This window comes from Spodoptera frugiperda, chromosome 27 (genome assembly GCF_023101765.2).
Source record: "Spodoptera frugiperda isolate SF20-4 chromosome 27, AGI-APGP_CSIRO_Sfru_2.0, whole genome shotgun sequence".
NCBI classification, from domain to species: Eukaryota; Metazoa; Arthropoda; class Insecta; order Lepidoptera; family Noctuidae; genus Spodoptera; species Spodoptera frugiperda.
Window position 1 is genome coordinate 6,139,335 of NC_064238.1, and position 18,823 is coordinate 6,158,157.

The 18,823-nt window shown below is 38.4% G+C and overlaps 1 protein-coding gene across 20 annotated transcripts in view; it reads right to left on the bottom strand.

The window, feature by feature from the left end:
* Window positions 1-18,823, bottom strand: part of LOC118263928 (teneurin-a) — a 330,884-nt gene that overhangs the window by 22,557 nt on the left and 289,504 nt on the right. For 13 of the 20 annotated variants that reach the window (XM_050705283.1, XM_050705290.1, XM_050705296.1 and 10 more), the window contains exons 8-16: window positions 17,039-17,307; window positions 9,113-9,232; window positions 8,341-9,042; window positions 8,067-8,261; window positions 7,760-7,969; window positions 7,493-7,678; window positions 7,136-7,282; window positions 6,816-7,023; window positions 5,191-5,217 (exon numbers count right to left, since the gene is read on the bottom strand). The exons of 4 other annotated variants lie outside the window; for them this stretch is intronic. In XM_050705283.1, the coding sequence (XP_050561240.1) occupies window positions 5,191-5,217; window positions 6,816-7,023; window positions 7,136-7,282; window positions 7,493-7,678; window positions 7,760-7,969; window positions 8,067-8,261; window positions 8,341-9,042; window positions 9,113-9,232; window positions 17,039-17,307 (2,064 nt within the window). The remainder of the gene's footprint in view (window positions 1-5,190; window positions 5,218-6,815; window positions 7,024-7,135; window positions 7,283-7,492; window positions 7,679-7,759; window positions 7,970-8,066; window positions 8,262-8,340; window positions 9,043-9,112; window positions 9,233-17,038; window positions 17,308-18,823) is intronic. 3 more of the 20 variants (XM_050705299.1, XM_050705300.1, XM_050705293.1) reach the window with 2 other exon arrangements.

Here is an 18,823-nt window from a genome sequence, read left to right on the forward strand (position 1 = left end):
CTGGAACAATGAAGTCCGGCGACAAGAAACTCTCTTGGATCCCGCAACGTAATTAGAGGTTTATTTTTTGAGTTTAAAATGTCGAATTCTCTGGTTACTTACCAATAAATAGAACAAAATAAATTATATTAAAAGTAAATAAAGAACTTTTCTCTAATAGTCTTTTCTAAAGTAGATTTGGGATTGGTACTGAGTTTCAATCAGATTTGGCTGATTTATAGTATTTTACAAGCAGTCTTGCAGTCCGCTAAGGAAGATACCACATCATAACGTAATGCCATTTTTTTTTAATATTTGGCAAGCTATTCCAGCCAGTAAATTGTGATTTAACGTGTCATAACTAAAGAAAAGACCTTGAAATTGAAAAATTGAATAAAAAGAGTATTTCAATTAGGGAACCTAGAAATTTGATTTCACTAGATTTAGCCTAAAACTTTTTTATTTACATTTACTATGAGCAGCTAATTGGCGTCATTATTCAAGGCTTCAGCCTTGTATTAATGGTAATATTATATTATTGATACGTGTGACATTATTATTGATACGTCTGACACGTCCATTACGAAAGAAAAGTCTTCTTTTAATAAGAGGGTTTGTAATAATTTTCACAATGGCTGCATGGGGATCGCAGCTAAATCATCGATTGACTAGTATAGTTTTAGGGCATTCTCAGGTACTTATGCATTGTTCAATGAATAGCAAAAGAATGTGTGTTAAAGGAGGTGGGTAAAATATATCCCATCAAAAACATCCTGTAAAAAACCCAAGTCTCGCAGCTCAGTCTTTCTACCGTCAAAAGTTGTGAGATCCATGTAATACCAAGTCGGTTAATCTATTTAGTGTCTACTTGAAGGACCTTCTGTCTTAAGTTATTACATAAGTTATTATCATGCCAATATTAAAAATATTTAACGTTTTAAACAAATAGATCGACTTGGACATCGCTTGATTTGATTATTAGTATGTATCACACTACACAGCACGACGGGCCAGCGACCAACAGGAACGAGAGTTTCAATCGCGTGAGGCGCGAGAGACTAAAGAATCTAATATAATATTGTAATATTCATTTTGTTTTCATGCGAAAACTACTGGTTCTTAAACTTAAACTACTGGTTCAAATTGACTGAAATTTTAAATATTCCGTGTTTATACAATGCCGGATTAGTTACTGAAGATTCAGGTTTCTTGCTTTATCCACAATCGAATTATAGGGGGTCGAAAAAGGCCCGAATTGCTTCGAGAAAAGGATGGTACGGCCGTGCCGCTTTTTTTGCTCGACTTGGCGGGGGCACTGCCGTGCCCCCAGATTAAAGTCATAACACTTATTTCAATTAATCCATTCATGCAGTTACTTCTAAAGCGTCGAAATAGAATTGTTCGTCAGACGGTTCGGTAGGATACATTTATTGTACCGAACCCAACTAATTACGAACAAAGTCTGAAACGATATGGCTTTACTTAGCCTTAGGGTGCTTTTCCACCAGAGATTTGCTATGTAGATATCCTGCCAAGATGTAATTGCTAAGCTGTGAAACTATGTAACCGTTTCCACCGATATTAAGCTATGTAGCTGTGCGAGTAATGATGAGCTTTGAAGATGCGCCGTCGCAAAGTGACTGTTATAGGTACCGCTCGCGACCGTCTATACGCACGCATCTATAGCATACATTTATAGCACCCATCCATAGCACGCATCTTTCCATATAAAATAACATCCAGGTGCTTTTCCACCAGAGATGTGTTATGCTACGCTGCTGTGGATGCGTTTCACCAATCGTACCTGATCAGTGGTACACAAAGCTAGTGGTTGTTTTTTATGGATGCGTGCTATAGATAGTTTGCCTACTATCGATACATCGCATACTCGAGTAGCGCATCTTCCTTGTGAAGCTACTTTGCGGCGGCACATCTTTATAGCACATCTTTTTGCACCGCTACATAGCTTAGTATCGGTGGAAACGGTCACGTAGTTTCATAATTTAGCTATTACATCTCCGCAACATAGCTACATACTACATCTCAAGTGGAAAAGCAATCTAAGAATAAAACGCGGTACTACACGTGTTTTTTTTATCACACCGACAATTTTGTATCATTTTAACAACGAGGGTTATCATAAGGATCTTTAAGGAAAAAATATGCTGCGTAAGTATTTCATACACGGAAAGTTATTTTTAGGAGAAACAAGTATCAGAACACAATAGGAATTCATTGACAAGGGACATGACAATGACAGACATTGTTATTGAGCACACAGATACGACTGCTCTGTTACATTCGGGTCGGGTAGTGTTATGAACATTTCCCAATTTCAAATAGTGTGATCGTATAAGGTTCCACGTATGATATCGACATTTAGATTTATTCGGGACTTAGTGCTCACCGCTATTTAGGATAAAGGCGAAAAGAAAAATGGACAGCAAGAGCTTCGAGTATTAATATCAGTACCCTTAGTACGAGTTTGCTTTACATTTAAAGTAATCGAAACGAGAGCGCGTTCGGCCCTCTGATTGGCCGGCTTAAATAAACCAACCAATCAGAATGCTGAACGCGCTCTGATGTCTGACACTCGGAGTTAAATAAAATAGTTGTCAATAAATTGGTTTTCTCATGACATATATTTGGTACTGTAATGAAATACTCTATCCATCGTGTAGTGACGACAGAATGGGATACATTTGTCCCTATCCCGGGTCTATTCACGTATGTGTTGTAAAACTCAATTAAGTGATTACACGTTTACACGTAGCAGCTTCTGATAAACATTGTCTTTATAAACTGCAGTCTTCAAGTCTTTGTTAGTCTTTCTTTCTTTGGAGATTATGACAAACCCTCTTATTGTATTTAGACAAGGTTCGCTCCAATAGAAAAGTTGTTCGCAGGTGGACAAGCTGCCTATGTTGATAACCCTTTTCTATTATTTTTAATTATAACATTTATTTAGGTAATTTTTTGTACACCTTCTAATCGAAGCACGCTAGCCAGATATTTGCATGGGATTTCATATGTATATTGAATTCTACTTATAACTCTGTCTCTTATGCCTTGTTTGTACTACGCTGGTATTTTAATCAAGTAGCAAGTATTTTTAGTAGCTCTCTCTTGCTTCGATTTTACTATGTACTTTGCTACTGGACTAAAATACTAGGGTAATGCGAACGAGGCATTAGAAGAAACGGAGTTGGAATGGTATGGTTTGGTGTTGTACCCAGGATTTAGTTGTGTATTCGATTATAAAAAAGGTTCTATTTAAAACACCACTGTTTGCACTCGGCCACTTCTTCGCTTCGCCGCGCCGGTTGGTGTTAAGCAGTGGCCAAACGGAGACTTATCAACGTTATAAAAAAAACTTTCAGCGAATTATATATGTGATGTTCAGTTGTTTAAATTATAATCTCTGCTCGCTCTGGGTTTCTTCTCCTTACTTAATCTAAGTCAGTCGATTCATTTTATTTTTAACCTTCCTTGACCTAATTCAAAAATAGTTATTGCATATTTAATACACGCAATAAAATCTCAACATTAACACTACGATAACCTTTGAAAAAGAATATTTGATAAGAAAATGATCCATTACAAAGATTGAGTGTCTAGACGTCAAAATGTAATTTAAAATAAATCTGCATTCGTATAAAATGTTGAAGATAAAACCGTCAACAATAATAAAATGTATTCTTTGTGATCACGATTACTTTTTATGATTAATGTTAGCGTCGTGGCTACTACGTCGATAAGCAAAGCCCTCAGCAAAACTTTACATATATATTATAACTTTTTACCATTTATAACAGAAACATTTAAAATACTAGACAAGTATAATGAACCAAAAATCAAAATAAATAGTGTAAGTGTAATAACTAAACTGTCTAACTACTAAAATATTTTTCTTTGCAACGCCACTGCTAAAGAAATTAATTAATATCACATTTTCATCTTCTTCCGTGAAGGCTGATAATACATTCTACATTACGCTTACGAAAATTAAATCTAAAAAATACACGTTAAGTTCGTAGGCACCTCCCAAAATATCATCTGTAACAAGTTACGGGGCACTTATAAATCATTACACACGTACAAACTAGCTAAGTACAGATGTATCTGAAAAGAGGATAAGACATTAATAATATTATTGCTGTTTTACGACAGTCAACATTATTTAAATATTTGTATCAAAACACATTAACAGTAAGAAGAATGTTATACAACAAAAGTCATAATATCATCACATACAACGCTTTAAGAACTGTGCTGCCATTCAGACATCAAAATGCAGAAGGTTCGATAGTAAATGCTTGTGCAGAGGCAGACAGTTCTGAAAGCGATGAAATAAATCTAGAAAAATACGTTCGTTGCACCAATTTCAAAGTGTAATAAAATGTCGTCAATGACTGATTAATGGAAGCGATGGTTGTAATGTACAATGTCGACAATTTTGCTATAGTATCGCTGTGAAGTAGTAGGAGTACATTCAAATAAGTTGTGTTTTGGTTAGTTACAAAGGGTGAGGATCTAAACACATAAAGAGCTCGGGCGAAGGGTAGGGGGTTGGTTAACAGATGAAAGACGCAGACAAAGGGTAAGGAACACATAAAAGGGTAAGTTTATTTGAAGCTTAATTTGCGTGTTCGCTGAAATTTTGCTCAATTGATAATATACAATTCGCGTCGATTTGTATATTTTGCAAGCCCTATTCCTATCGATTGTGTTAAAAACGTTTTGCGTGAAAGCGTAAATGATTTTCCTAAGTTTCATATAGTATAACAAAATTATTCCATAGTATATATGTGAACTATAATATAAGCACAGTAGACGAGACAAATAAACAGTACAAAATACAATTGTGACTGCGGCAAATCATATTTGAAAAGAGACGCGACGTTTGCGGACCGACGACGGCGTCGGGCGTCGCCGGTGCTTGATTTACGCTGAGATTGCGAGGATTTTGTCGCAGTCACACGAAAACATTCAAGACAAACATACAGATGTTACATACACATAGAGAATGAAACGAATACAGACAAAGGATTGAACGAAAAGTGAAAAAGCATCAGTGGCACCGTCCGCGTGTCTGTTGTGGGACACGCGAAGGTCACCGGCATCACACTCATATGCAGGATTCGCAACAAAAGGGAAGAGGTGAACAGATACTGAACACTGAGGGGCGAGGGCGGGCTGACTGACACTTACCATGGTGTAAAGGAATTCCAGAACTCGCTAGGAGTGGCGGACACACGGCGGCACAGGGACACAGAAAGACAGGACAGATTACTACACAGATACCTACATCCCTCAGTGCAACCCCACCCCGGTTTTGCAACCGCTCCGGCCGATTGCACTCGTCTATATTGGTTACCTTGCGTTTTAACACTGTATTTACCAATTAAACTTTTGTTAGTAACGAATCGATTCACAGACGAAGCCCGTTTGCATTAGAACAACCACCACTGTTGACCGACAGCTAATTATGCATTAGGTAGGTAGTTTGGACAAATTTAGAAAAAAACATTGTTGTAGGTTGCACCAAAGATTGAATATGGAAAGTTCATGCTGGATGGTGAATGCACGGAGGAACTCCGTCATGTGTCACGGTTACGAGGGCTGATGGAACAAATGCCAGAACGCAATATAACCACTCTAGACTCTTGAACTTAAATAAAATAGTGAAGCGGCTCGTGTTTTAATGCAAACAAACTTTTAGAGGCGCTTTTGCATATTAAGCGAGGTGGGTTGACTACTTTTGTTATTCAGTTTTGCTTTGTCTTATTTATTTAAGAGATCGTTCGAAGTTTTATCAACGCACACGATAAATATAGGGCAAATAAAAACTTTAAGAATTTGTTTACGAACTTAGATCATGAAAGACGCGTTTAAGTTTGTTCTGATACACACTTTTAAAGACATTAAATTAAGTGGTTTAAAGTATTAGCTGAAGAAAAATTACGTCAATTACAAGTTGCAAAAATGTTTATTTTTAAGTCGCGACCAAATAGTGATTTGGACGACGCTTTCATGATTCAAGTTCAGCTTCTTTAACCTTATTTACTTATATAAAGTTATCTTGTTTTTGAGAAGACAAACAAAACTGTTCGAAAGCTTTTGAGCGCTTGATTTTATTTCTATTTTCATTTTGTTATTCATAATACGCTTTTGTTTTGTTTAGACAAACAGGTAGGGTTAGACACACACAAGGGATGAACATTAGACAATACACAACACATCGGATCTGGTGTGAAAAAATAAAAAATAACAAAATACAAAAAAACAAAACTCATAATGAAAACAATTAATTCAATGGTAAAACATAACCATGCTAGGATCGCAAATAATAAATCATAATGTTTTACTCGCGAGAAAACAGAGGAAAATCAAAACACTTCCACCAGATGAGAAAATAAATTGTAAGTTATAAAAGTATTTGAAGTTATCAATTAAATTAAAATAACCACACCAAATCCTCGGAGAGGTTTAGGAAGATGAGCGGGAATTATATGGTGAAGGTGCTAGTTCCTAAATAATTTATGTCGTCATGAATTTTGTATCTTCTTCTTACGGATATACATTACAGTACGGCGATGATATCACGGATCTAAAATCATTGTAAAGTGCAAATATAATTATTCATGAATAGTGCAAAACCGACAGGTCAGTCCTAAACCAACTGGGTGCAAAAGATATCGTTGTATTGTCATTTAGTTCTGATCCTATAATGGTTATCATTTGGTTAGTCTTAGTTACTAACGACATCTTTTACGTACATGAAGTGATTTGGTGTTTGTTAACATTTTTGAGACTTCGTCTTATGCTACACATACCTTTCGGAGTATTCGTCCATGTGTGCGTAGCTCTGGACAGAGTTTTCTTCGATGAGGAATTTGACGCGCTGATAGAAGGATGCGGTGACAGAAGGCGGTTGCTTCCTGAGGAGTACCTCCACAGGATCGTTGGAAGCTAAGCACATGATGTGCTCGGCGCACTCTGGTCGACTGCAGCATTCCGAGTCCGAGCAGTCCGTCATGCCATCTTCAAAAGTGTACCCATTGTCAAGTGACAGCCAATATGTTTTTTTGGATCGTTTTAAATTTATTTGGTCTTACGTTTGTGCCTATTTTATCTGTAAGAGAGAGGCACCTACCTTCATCGTTATCTTCGTTGTCGTTGCAAGAGAGTTCAAGTGCGATGGAGCAATCAGTGCCAGCCCAGCCGTCGGCGCAGGAACACCGGTACACTCCATCTTCCAGAAGACATTGTCCATGACGAGTACAGCCATTTGGACAACCAGCTGTGTACATTGAGCAATTAGATAAGGTATTACCGCTTTATCATATGATAAGGGTTCAGAAATTATTTAATAAGTAAAAAGTTACTATAAGGATTCGCATAATGCGTAGATCCAACCTGTTGTCCTTTAAAACCAGTTAAAATTATAAATAAATATATTATTCGAAATCCGCTGCATGAAACAAACCATAAAAATAACATAAATACTTACGCAGAGTACAGTGCCGGCCATTCCACCCTTGCGTACAGACGCACGTGCCGTTTTTGCATTGGCCGTGGTCGTGACAGCGCGTGTCACAAGGTCGTTGGTCACACATGGAGCCTGTCCAGCCGTCATCGCAGCGACACACGCCCTCGGCACAAACACCATGCGGTCCACAATCCAATGAACACACCACTACAAAGTACAAATGCGGTTAAAATACCAATGTAAGTACATTTAACAATTAAAACCTGTTTGGGTGTTTAGTGGCCTTACCTTGCGAGCAATCATCTCCGGTGTAGAGAGGGTCACACACACATCTTCCTGCGTCTAAGTCGTATACGCCACGTTGGGAACATGCAGGGAGACAACGTTGTACCCTAGCGTCACGTTCACTGCAGGAGGCACCTCGCCATCCCGCTCGACACACGCATCTACCTCGCACGCATGAGCCATGGCCACCGCAGGTTGGATCAAGGCAGTCCTCTGCACGTAAAAAAACAAAATATGTTAACTCATAAATGATGATGAATTAAAACTATTACACTCCTTAGAATTGAGTATAGTAGGCAATTTTGAATACCTTCGTCGCACTTCTGCCCTTTCCATCCAGCCTTACAATGGCAATGGCCGGCGATACATTGACCTCTCCCGGAACAGTCGGCCGGCTCACAGTCGTGTGCTGGAACGTCACATTCCGGACCTTTCCACCCTTCCAGACAGTGACATACACCACCTGCATACGCACCGTGCCCCGAACAAAGAACTGGACAGACACCTGCGAAAACAATTGTGAGTTATTACTTGCGTATTTCTTTACAAACATATAACTCGTTCCATAACTATTTTCTACTTACTTTTTGAACAGTCGTGTCCTTCATAGCCGTCCATACATTCGCATTTTCCGAGGTAGCAAGATCCGTGACCTGAGCAATCATCTGGACAAGAGTTAGTGACGCCTTCCGCCTCAGAAACGATCATTTCAACGTTGTGTGGCTGCAGTTCGTCATTGTATACTGATATAAACCATCTTCCTGTGTCAAGGTATTGTAGTATGCTGACGTTTACTCTCATATCCGTTGAACGTTTGCTTAGTGTATGGTTCCATTTGTGCAATGGGTTTATCGTGCTTAACAATGCGTCCCAGTCATTTAAACTACTTTGAAATGGATTATCTCTGAATGGACTTCTTCTGCGCCGTAGTCTGTGGTCAACCCTGCCGCCTCGAATAAATTCAACAAAGTCGTATTGTGTTACGCTAGGAGCTACGTTGCGTCTGCCATATACGGCAAAATTAGCTCCCCAGGGAACCGTGAAGTTAAGGCTAACGTAGGCGGGTTGCTTGTTGCGAAATTCAGAACTCCAAAATTGATAAGCAGGTATAGTAGCGCTGTGTAACTCGTCGAATTCTCTAACTTCTAACGCGGGTGACCAAGGAGGCGGCGCTGCTTGTTGCGCTTGTTGAGGTATTACTGCTGACTCTAGCGCCGCTTCTGCTGTTGTTGACCACCCGCCTAATGATGAAGTTGATATTGATTCTGCAATGAAACGCGCGAAATCTTTTAGATCGCAATACTATAGGAGTTACGGTAAGACGTAATTTGTGAAATTAAATTGTGTATTACATACCGTCTGACGGTGATGACGTTGATAAAGCATCTCTAATTCCTTGTGCATGTGTTACGGCTTTTACATCTTGTACCAGAATACAATTTGAATTGTCTATATTACTTTTAATTGACGATAACGCTGAAACAAACAAAAAAGTTACTTTTAATAAAGTATAAAAGTTTAATTGTATTTTTTACTAATTTATAGCCGATCTCCGATCCAAATCTATCTCGAACAGGGTCATCCAATTAAGTTTCCGTTAAGTTTGTTTCTTATCGATGGCTTACATCGATAATGCCCAGTAGCCGAAATGTAATTCTATTACAGTTCACACGGGCGTCGCGTCGCGTCGGTTGGGCGCAACGTGTTACGAAATGCGACACAATAAGAGATGTCATTTTAAAGTTTAAGAGTTACATGAATGCGGGGTAGAAGACGTGATGTCCCGTCGGGTTTTAATTAAGCGAAGCACGACTATGCTGCATTTCGTGGCGGTGTGACGGAGCGATTGGTTCCGCTGCCGCGGGCCCGGCCTCCAGAAAGCACGTAGGTGGCTCGCCGACACCCAACTATTTCTTGTTCAGGAGAATGCTGTTGTCTCCTCATTATGCGACAGTTGCTGGCTATCGAATCGATCATAAAATGCCGCGCTACGCAATCTAATTGGATAATTCTTCATGGTGTTAAGTAGCAAGAAAAGCACGAGCTTAGAAGACACGGGTCTTACCGAAATTACTATTTATTTTGAAACCACTGAAGCATCAAATAGAATCTATCAATTTAATTTATTATTCTTAGAGGTCCATATTTTGTGAAGTCGCTAAAATATGTATAGGAGGCTCTTTTCCTCTTAATGCTTCGTTGGAATATTCAATAGAAACTGCAAGGGAGCCATTGAATGTCAGTAATGTAAAGAGAATTTATTGCGTTCATTTATTAGTTCAGTAAGAAGCTCACGATCGCTCAGGATTTGTGCTCGGATGGGGATGCAACGTTTATTTGTTTCGGAGCGTGCGCAGGATGTGCGCCTAATATGTCGTGCGTTACGTCAAGGGCAATAAATCAATCCCTATAGGCTTAATTGACGCAACCCAGATTTTGTTCCGGCTAATTAAAATGTTCAGTAATTTGTTAAGAGACATGTGGTTAAGTTTTGTAGATTCAATTTACCAATTATATTTAATGTGTGAATATTTTATGTGACGTGCTTTGTCAAGTGTCTGCAGTGTTGTATTATTGATCGAGATAACCCCGGCGGTGTCGGAGCAATTAAGTTATCTAGCCTGCCGAACAGTTGCCTATCTATCCCCAAGATTTACTCTGAGATAAGATCGCGAAACGTTGTCGCCATTTGGCCGTTTGCGCTGAGGATTGGACAATTTAACTTTACTGTACCGTGCCGAGGGTAGATCTTCAATGACAATAACCTTTATCGGCTTAACAGCCCATAGTTAAGCAGGCAATTTAAATTCAGTGTTAATGCTACATGCGTATGTCAAGATGGATTTAAAATCATACTTCTAAAATGGGATATACTGAGTTCAAAGGCTCGGAGCAGTGAAACATGTCTAGTGCATTGCCCCGCATCAAATATTGATGGAATGGAAATAAATATACATCTCTTACTGACAGTCATAAATATGAATAAAAACTTGATCGACCATTGATGTGCGACAGGCTTTTGTTTAAATAAAACATTATTGACTGTACACTTACTCAAGTAAAGATCGACACATACCTACAACGTACTTTCTTTTTATTTATCAGAAAATCTACGGATATTTTGAAGCAGCTCAACCCACATTATGTTCAGTTAGATGGAGCCCCACACAGAAAATAATAACATACCGTACACGATGTTTTCAGATAAACCATCAAAGATGACGTAATTTCCTCGCAAGAAAATAAAATATGACAATGTGGTAAGTCGCGAGTTTTGCCGATGATCCCTCGTAAAATCTATAAATTTTGTGTATTGAGCGCGCGGGTAGGAAATGGAGGGTGCTCGAGGAGACGAGTCGCCGGCCGATGCATGCGACGATTGTGTGCAGATGGACTATGTTTGCTATCTCCACTATTTTTCGAGTTAATACAATTTATTGTAATACGATTCAGCATAGATTGCATCGTGCGTTGGGGGAGCGAAACTCGTTTGATAGTGTCCCTGGGGACGGACGCGCCGTCGCACATTCTCGTATTAGTCACGTGATAAATCTTTCCGTGTTCATGTCTGCTGTCTCCTTTCATTACACGCAGGATCTAATATACTTGTCCTTGTTCCTTGCGCATGTTAACTGTGTTCGCACGAGGCCGCGGTTTGTTTGCCCCATTTTCTCAGCGAGAACAAACAAATCCCAATTTTGATTACATCATCATAAAATGTTGTCATTAAATAAAGTTATGTTTCATGAAACGTGGTGGTTGTATAGAAGTATATGTGAGATTTATTTATGAAATTGTACCTTATATTAGAAATGTTACGACACCCGCTGAGTGCAGCTCCTACAAATGCCGTGTCCTGTATAATCAACATAAATCAGCAGGTCTAATCGATACGCAAGGTCAATAAAAAGGGTACAAAAAGATGCGCAGTACCGGTTACAACAGGATGTAGAATGTGCCTCAGATATGTTTAGTTGTATTTAATGTTGATGAGTTTCACCGAATAGCGCATAAAATATTGTTATTGAAAGCGCTTTTCAACGGCCGTTTCGCAAAATAAATAAGCTGTTGACGGAACAAATGTTCACGTCCTATTTTTTAATTGCATATGTTGGTTACAAAATAGTGGTTTGTTATTTTTATTCCAGTATTATTGCAACAACAAAAGCATTTGCGATCACGTTGAACGTGTGCGCGAGCCACTTCAAAAGCGTTAATGCTCGCTGTGAGAGCTTTAATAAAACATTTGGGGCCCTCACATTTTCAATTACATTAAAAAGTTGTATTTGCCCCATTCATACACCATACACGTAATGAAGGGTGCAACAGATGGTTCACATTTTTTCATTATATCACTAAAACTACCGGCGCAAACCCGGAGATTTATGTCGGATTAAACTATAGACCCAGTTTTATTTGATACATATCCGAAACGCCAGGAGGCGTGTCCGAATAATATTTTATTGTTATTTGAATCGTGATCATTATTTTAATGAAAGTTTGGAAAAAAAGTGGAAGTTGAAACTAGAATATGTAGTTAAATAGGTAGCGTTTAACAGATTCATTGGTTTCGATATTATCTCTTGGAAATCTAAATGTGGTAATTTCGAGGCGTGTGTGTCGTCGTGTTAGAAAAAGCTTATATCGGTTTGAAGTGGACAGGTTGCCGCAGCCATCGATAGACGATATGCTACATGCTGCCTTATCTCGCCTGTATAATTTAACGGGCCTCTAAATGAAGTGAGATCCGATACGATAAGCCTCATTGACTTGAGACACCTTACATCTACTCGGTTCATTACATTACTTTTAGGAAGAATCGTCGGACTTTATTTTATCGAGTCTTTATTATATCTGTGAGTTAGAATAACATCGTGGATAAGTGCGGACATTAGTGTCATCTCAAGCAGTTGTTATTGTCCCATTACAATAACATAAATACTCAAAAAGAATGAAATTGTTGTTTTGTGTGTGAAAAAGTGTTGTAAATTGCGTACTTTCACAACTTAACACTTTAATAGGTGTTTTCTAACGGGATACTCAAGTTTTGTTGGCGAAAATTGCACCTCTACCTATCTTTTGAGGCGTAATACTATGTTGAATACATGCTTTCTGTCTTATTAAAGTAATATGAAGCCCTTCAGTGTTCATATGAGTTCGTTATGTAGTCTGTAAACAAGTTTTTGTTTCAGATGAAGTAGAACGCGTTGCCGAAACTACAGTGAAGTAGTTAGTGGTTCACGTAGCGTGCTTCAACCGTATTATTTAGTGTTTGCTCAAACTGTTTAATAGAACGCTGGCTTAACTTAAATTGAAACTATAGTTTAGACATTCGAGGAGCGTTTATAACGACTGTTTTCAACGTTGATGTACTCAAAAATTAATACAATTACTCTACTACCCAGCATCATCAATGTACGTTGCAGGTGAACTATTTGTAACATAATTTAGAGGTATTATATGTATAACTACATTTTCAAAAAGGTCCACATAAGTATAATATGTCATTTTCGGAATAAATAAAAGAAGTATGATGCCTGTTTATGTTATTTTAGCGTAAGATATACAGACCACTAGAAGCTAAACAAATAGGAACACTTGAGTTAAAGCAATTTAATTTGGAATAAATCATCGTTTAAGTCTCTAATTGAGTCGGCATTAGGTATAATTTGCCACCGCGGCCACCCTCCACTCTGAAAAGGCTTCGCTTGAAGGGAAATAAACAAAAGTAATTTCCTGACATTACAGCGAGTGAGCACTTTCTGTGTAAATGGCAATGCGGCTGTGCACCCAACGACATATTGTTTCTACGAATGTTCCACTGTTATACTGGATTCGCGTGACGTCGCACAACTAGGTGCAAATCTATAAAAATAGAAACCACGTCTACCACTTGAAACATTCTAACTTTGTCCGTGTTTATCTCTTCAAAGTTCAGTACTTAAAACGCTGTAAAGAGTTACGAGTTCATTTATGTTTTACGTAAACAAACAATCTGTTTTTCTCTGTGTAGTATAATTGTAAAGTTGAACGTTATTGACTATATGGTTTACTGTTTGTACTTACTCGGAGCGCCTCAAGAATTCCGGGAACTCGAGTGGCCACATTTATACGACTCTTTAGCCGCACTTATTTCTTTTTCTCATTCCACCAAATAGCTCCACGACATTGACAGTAAAAACACATTTTTTCCTCACCCTCGTTAGGGTCGAATTTCGGAAATAACTTCTTTGAGAGTGCTTACGTCATTAATGGAAAACTCTACACTTCTGTCGGACTAGTGTTTCCGGGTAACTCGATAAATTAATTCAAAAGCTTTAATGTTTTATGAGTGTAAAATTGTACCGGGATGATTATTTCAGTAATAACGAGTTACGAAGAATACACAGTCATTATCGTTCGAGTTGTTATAGTAATTGCGAGGGCTTGGCTCCGGCAGGGTAAATGTGTGTTCGGATATAGGCCAAAAGTATTGCGTCGTCGATCGCGGCCGCGGCCCTCGTGTGCTTGCGGTTCGGGAGAGATACCGGTGATCACTTAGAGATAACAATACACTTATCTTGATTATTCTAACTGATTACTTACTCAAGGCAGTCTTTACCTGTTGTTAGTTGAGTTTATTGAGGACATACCGTCTGATTCTTTACTAATGCCAATCAATATAATTTAATTTACATTGTAAAACGAAGACTGCTGTACTCGTACAAAGTTGCAACTGGCAAAGTCCTTTTATAGTTTCGTGTCTTTCAGTCGTTAGCGCGAAATACTTTCGCTACATGTACAACTGTAGGTAAGTACAGCACATTCAGTACAGCAATAAGCATTACATGCAGTTGAGAGAATGTGCCATTCCATTAGATATAAAACGTAATGTATTGTTTTATTATACTGCGAGGAAGGTATTAGTTGTTCGTCGTTAAATCAAACAGGGATTTATTTTTGCGATTTATGTAACATTTTGCATGTATAAATTATGATTGGTCGTTTGGTGGGTACCCGGTACGCAGGGATTGCGAGTGGCTGATGTATTCGTAGAGAAATAACATGGGACGTGGAAGTGTAAGATAATTTATAACGGCTCTAACATGGGCGCGCGGGCTCGAGGCACGCAGCGCGCGTTGCCTTGCGTTAGGCGCATCATTTATATTTTTCTGATGTTTGTTTTATTTTTTTACGAACCTCTCTGTGATGCCGGCTAAACAAAGAATGGTAAAAGACTAATGGTCAACGTCTGTTTTCGTTGAAACATCAATGTTTAATCAAATCATTTGCATGGACCGAGGGAATATTTGAATTTATCACCTTTCAATCGAGTTCTGGTGTGATGATGGAAATATTTTTCTATTATGATTTGGTCGTATAACGATAAAATGAATAAAAGTATTTTTATGGATGTTTGCCGTTAGCATGACTCCGGACAACACGAAGAAAAACTTTGATTGAAATGTGCTTCAACAAGTTTTACGACGCATGATTACCGACTCAGTGGTTATAAAATAAATTTGTGTTGAAAAATAAATTATTATGCAAAGCTAAAAACGTTAAATAAACAAATGACCAATAAGCAGAAACTGTGCGTGTTCCATTAAATTATAAACATTTCCTTTGTTCGTTGGAAATGTTTATGTCCACAAATAGGTTGCAATTTATAAAAAAGCAAGAGTAATTTTTGCTACTGTTTCAGTGTAGAGTTAAGTCCGAGGGACTATATAATCTTGTGTAACCCTCGAGGGCTATGTCTTTGTCGGTTTCCAATCATACAGTACGAGAACTAGCCCCTTAATTGGATGGAATCCCGCTTCAGGCACGATTCGGCATTAAGGGGATAAAAGCATACGAGTGCAATTTTACATTGCTTTGTAATCTGGTAAAACAATCAGATTGCGAGCTGCAGGGATTAGGCTCAGACGTGTAATAACATTAATAGTTTAGGTCTGAATTTATATTTGTAACAGCAATTTGAATGGACAGCAATATTTTTGATAGGACAACAAAAGCATCGAAACCGCGAACATTTTGCGGTATTGTTTAACCACAGTCGGTGGGTCCATACCTAAATTAAATTACCTTTGTAACAAACGTGGGAGTCAGTTTTACTAAAAGGCTAACCGATATCTATGGGTTAAAAAACAATTTATTTCATTTTGGTAATGTTAAAATGGATTGAACCCTACATGACGTCATTACGGTTACAATAAACTTTTGTCTCGTTTGTCCCAACGAAGCTCGTACACTAACGCTAATGGATTGTGAAAGAATAATGTTATGAATATTCTAATCGGCATTCCGAGCGAGTTAATATAAATACTGTCTTAACGAGAGTCCCGCATATCCCGCTGTGATTTTATAAACAAAGATGTATCGTCAGTGTAGCTCCACGCTGGATATTTCAATATAAAATGAACGGCCTACACGGGCTTAGTTTAACTGTGCAGTTAAAACTGTCATTCGAAATCGGTGTTCGTTAGCCGTAGACTCTGATAAATTATTAAGAAATGTAGATTAAGCTCATGGTTTCACTATAATTGTATGTATAATGTATTAAAGATACTTCAGACTTAACAATAAACTTCAAAGAAGGAATAACTGTAAGTCCTCTCGCTCATAAGTATCAGGCCGCAACTTTTCAATCAAACTTAAGTACAGTAGTTATAAGTTTACCAAGTTGGGAATTGCAACAAGCTTCTTACTTAATGGACGTAGAATGCATGAATTGCATAATTTAGTTCATGATATCACAGACTTCTGAGATTATAATAAAGATAGAATGGTATTCGATTAATTTGATTAAATTAAAAATAGATGTTTTTGAGATGTTATTTCGAGATTATATTTTAAGGTATGGTCCAACTTATCTTGTGTTTAACAACATGAGAAATGTAGACGTGGGAAAAAACAGACGTGATCTATGAACGATCGCAAATTGAAACTCCGTGAGATTGTTACTTCGATTTTGTAGCCTTACAATGCCTTATTGGAATATTGTTGTCTGACCGAATTATACCGAGCCTTATTATAAACGAATTGTGGCTTTAGTCTCTATTATTCTGATGTTAAAAAGTTTTGAAGTAACAATAAACAGATGACCAGATTCTCACATTATCAGATCTACTTATGTGTCGGTTTGTATGGCTAATAACAACGACCCATTTTAATAGTGACAAAGTGACAGAGTCAAGTGGGTCGCGGGAATCTCATAAGTCTACTAATAAGAGCATATTGTTTTGTTTGTATGTAACCTACCTACTTAGACGAAATTGTATACGTATCAATAGCACTTACCTATAAAGTAGGCGAGCATCGCCGCTAAGATGACACAGAGGCATATCATGGCGATGGCGAGGCACTTCCACGTGCACCGATGTTGACACCGTTTGTCTATGTGAAACCGTGACGGCGAGTACACGGGGACGGGACTGGGCTGGCTGGCGCGCAGCGGGAACACCGGCATCACCAGCGGCTGGTTGGCGAGCTGGCAGTGCCCGCTGCCCAGCGTGCCGCCGCCCATCCCGCTCGACATCGGCGCGCCGCCCAACCTGTGGCACAAAATACTACATTTAAAGCTAAAGTCGACTGTCGAAGACCTCGCAAATAGGGGTGACTCAAATAATTTTCATTACTTGTTGTAGGTACGACGGAAACCAATCCCCTCGCACTTCCTTATTGATAGATCTGATCTAATTTACTGAAGTAATCCAATTGTTTTTTTCTTTCCGTGAAAAATGAAAAGCTTTTTAGTCCGAACTGAGATAGAGAAACCTTTTAAACATCAACAAGTTCGTCAAGTTTCCTTCGATATTGTTTGTTTATACAAAACTTGGCGACCTCTGGAATCCGTAAACAAGGGCGACATTTATTAATTGGATATTTGAATTGGGTCAATTTTTAACTTCGCCTCGTCTAACTTTCAGGAGAACAGATGAAAAACATAAATAATAAATGTCATAACTTTTACAAGTAGGTGACCCAGATGTCAAGTGTGATTTGAAAACATTGGAATTAAATTCCATCACTGGGTATGTAGACATATAAAATGCGTAAAAAATCAAGTTTCCGTTGATAGCAGGTAGATGAGAACTCGTATCGATGTCGTAACATGTTATGGCCAACTGTTGTCGGAGCGAATCTGTGGCCCGCGCCATATGGCGCTTCTTTTATTAAACTCCTCGAAGACAATCAGAACGTATCATTACCGGGGATTCCGGCAAAAGCGATGACCGTGGCGTTTAAACACGTCCGCCCCGAGAGCCATTAATCAATTATCCGAACTTCAGTGTCACGACTAAATTTAAAGGCTGCGCTGAGAACATATGGTGCGGCGTCCGAGCCGCTCACCAACTGACGCCGATATAATGACCTCTCGCATAAAGGAATAAGCAAAAAGAGAATAGAAATAATTGGAGCAAGTTTAGCGAGAACGAAGCGTGACTTCTAAAGGGTTTGTTTCGAAGAGGCTCTCGACTGTAATTTTCTTTTGAATAGCGGCCGAGGAGCCCGACGAACGTTCGGAAGGACGAATTCATTAAAACGTGTACAGAAATCACAATGCTCCGGCACGCAGACTTTGGCCTTAAATGGCTTTTAAAATGTCCGCCGCCTTTGTACATTATGTGGACTTTGTATATAATACTGGAGGTTAATTTTTGTGCTTCACTGTGGTCAAATATTCACGACTTTTTATTTTCGTCCTTAAAGGAAATGTGCGTATAAAATTAAAATACGAAATATTGCAAGAATTTCCTCACGGGCTGGCTTGATGTAGAAATTCCACACCTGCTAGCATTAAGTAACTAGTAGTATGGTACAGCTATTTTGAATAATAGTTTTTGGTTCCAATAACATATAATTATCTTAAATTACCAGTTCAGCCTAGACGAGCTTTGTAATAGTTTATTCGTTTCTCACAGTTTATTCTTCTAATTTCTGCGAGAAGATCCGGTTAGTGTAGTCTATTAAAATTAATTAAATAAAATGATGCTGAGAAATGTAATTAATGAGTGTGTAATTAATTTTTGAGTAACTCGATTTGATGGTGATTTGAATCTTTCTTTGAAAGCTTGTTTGAAC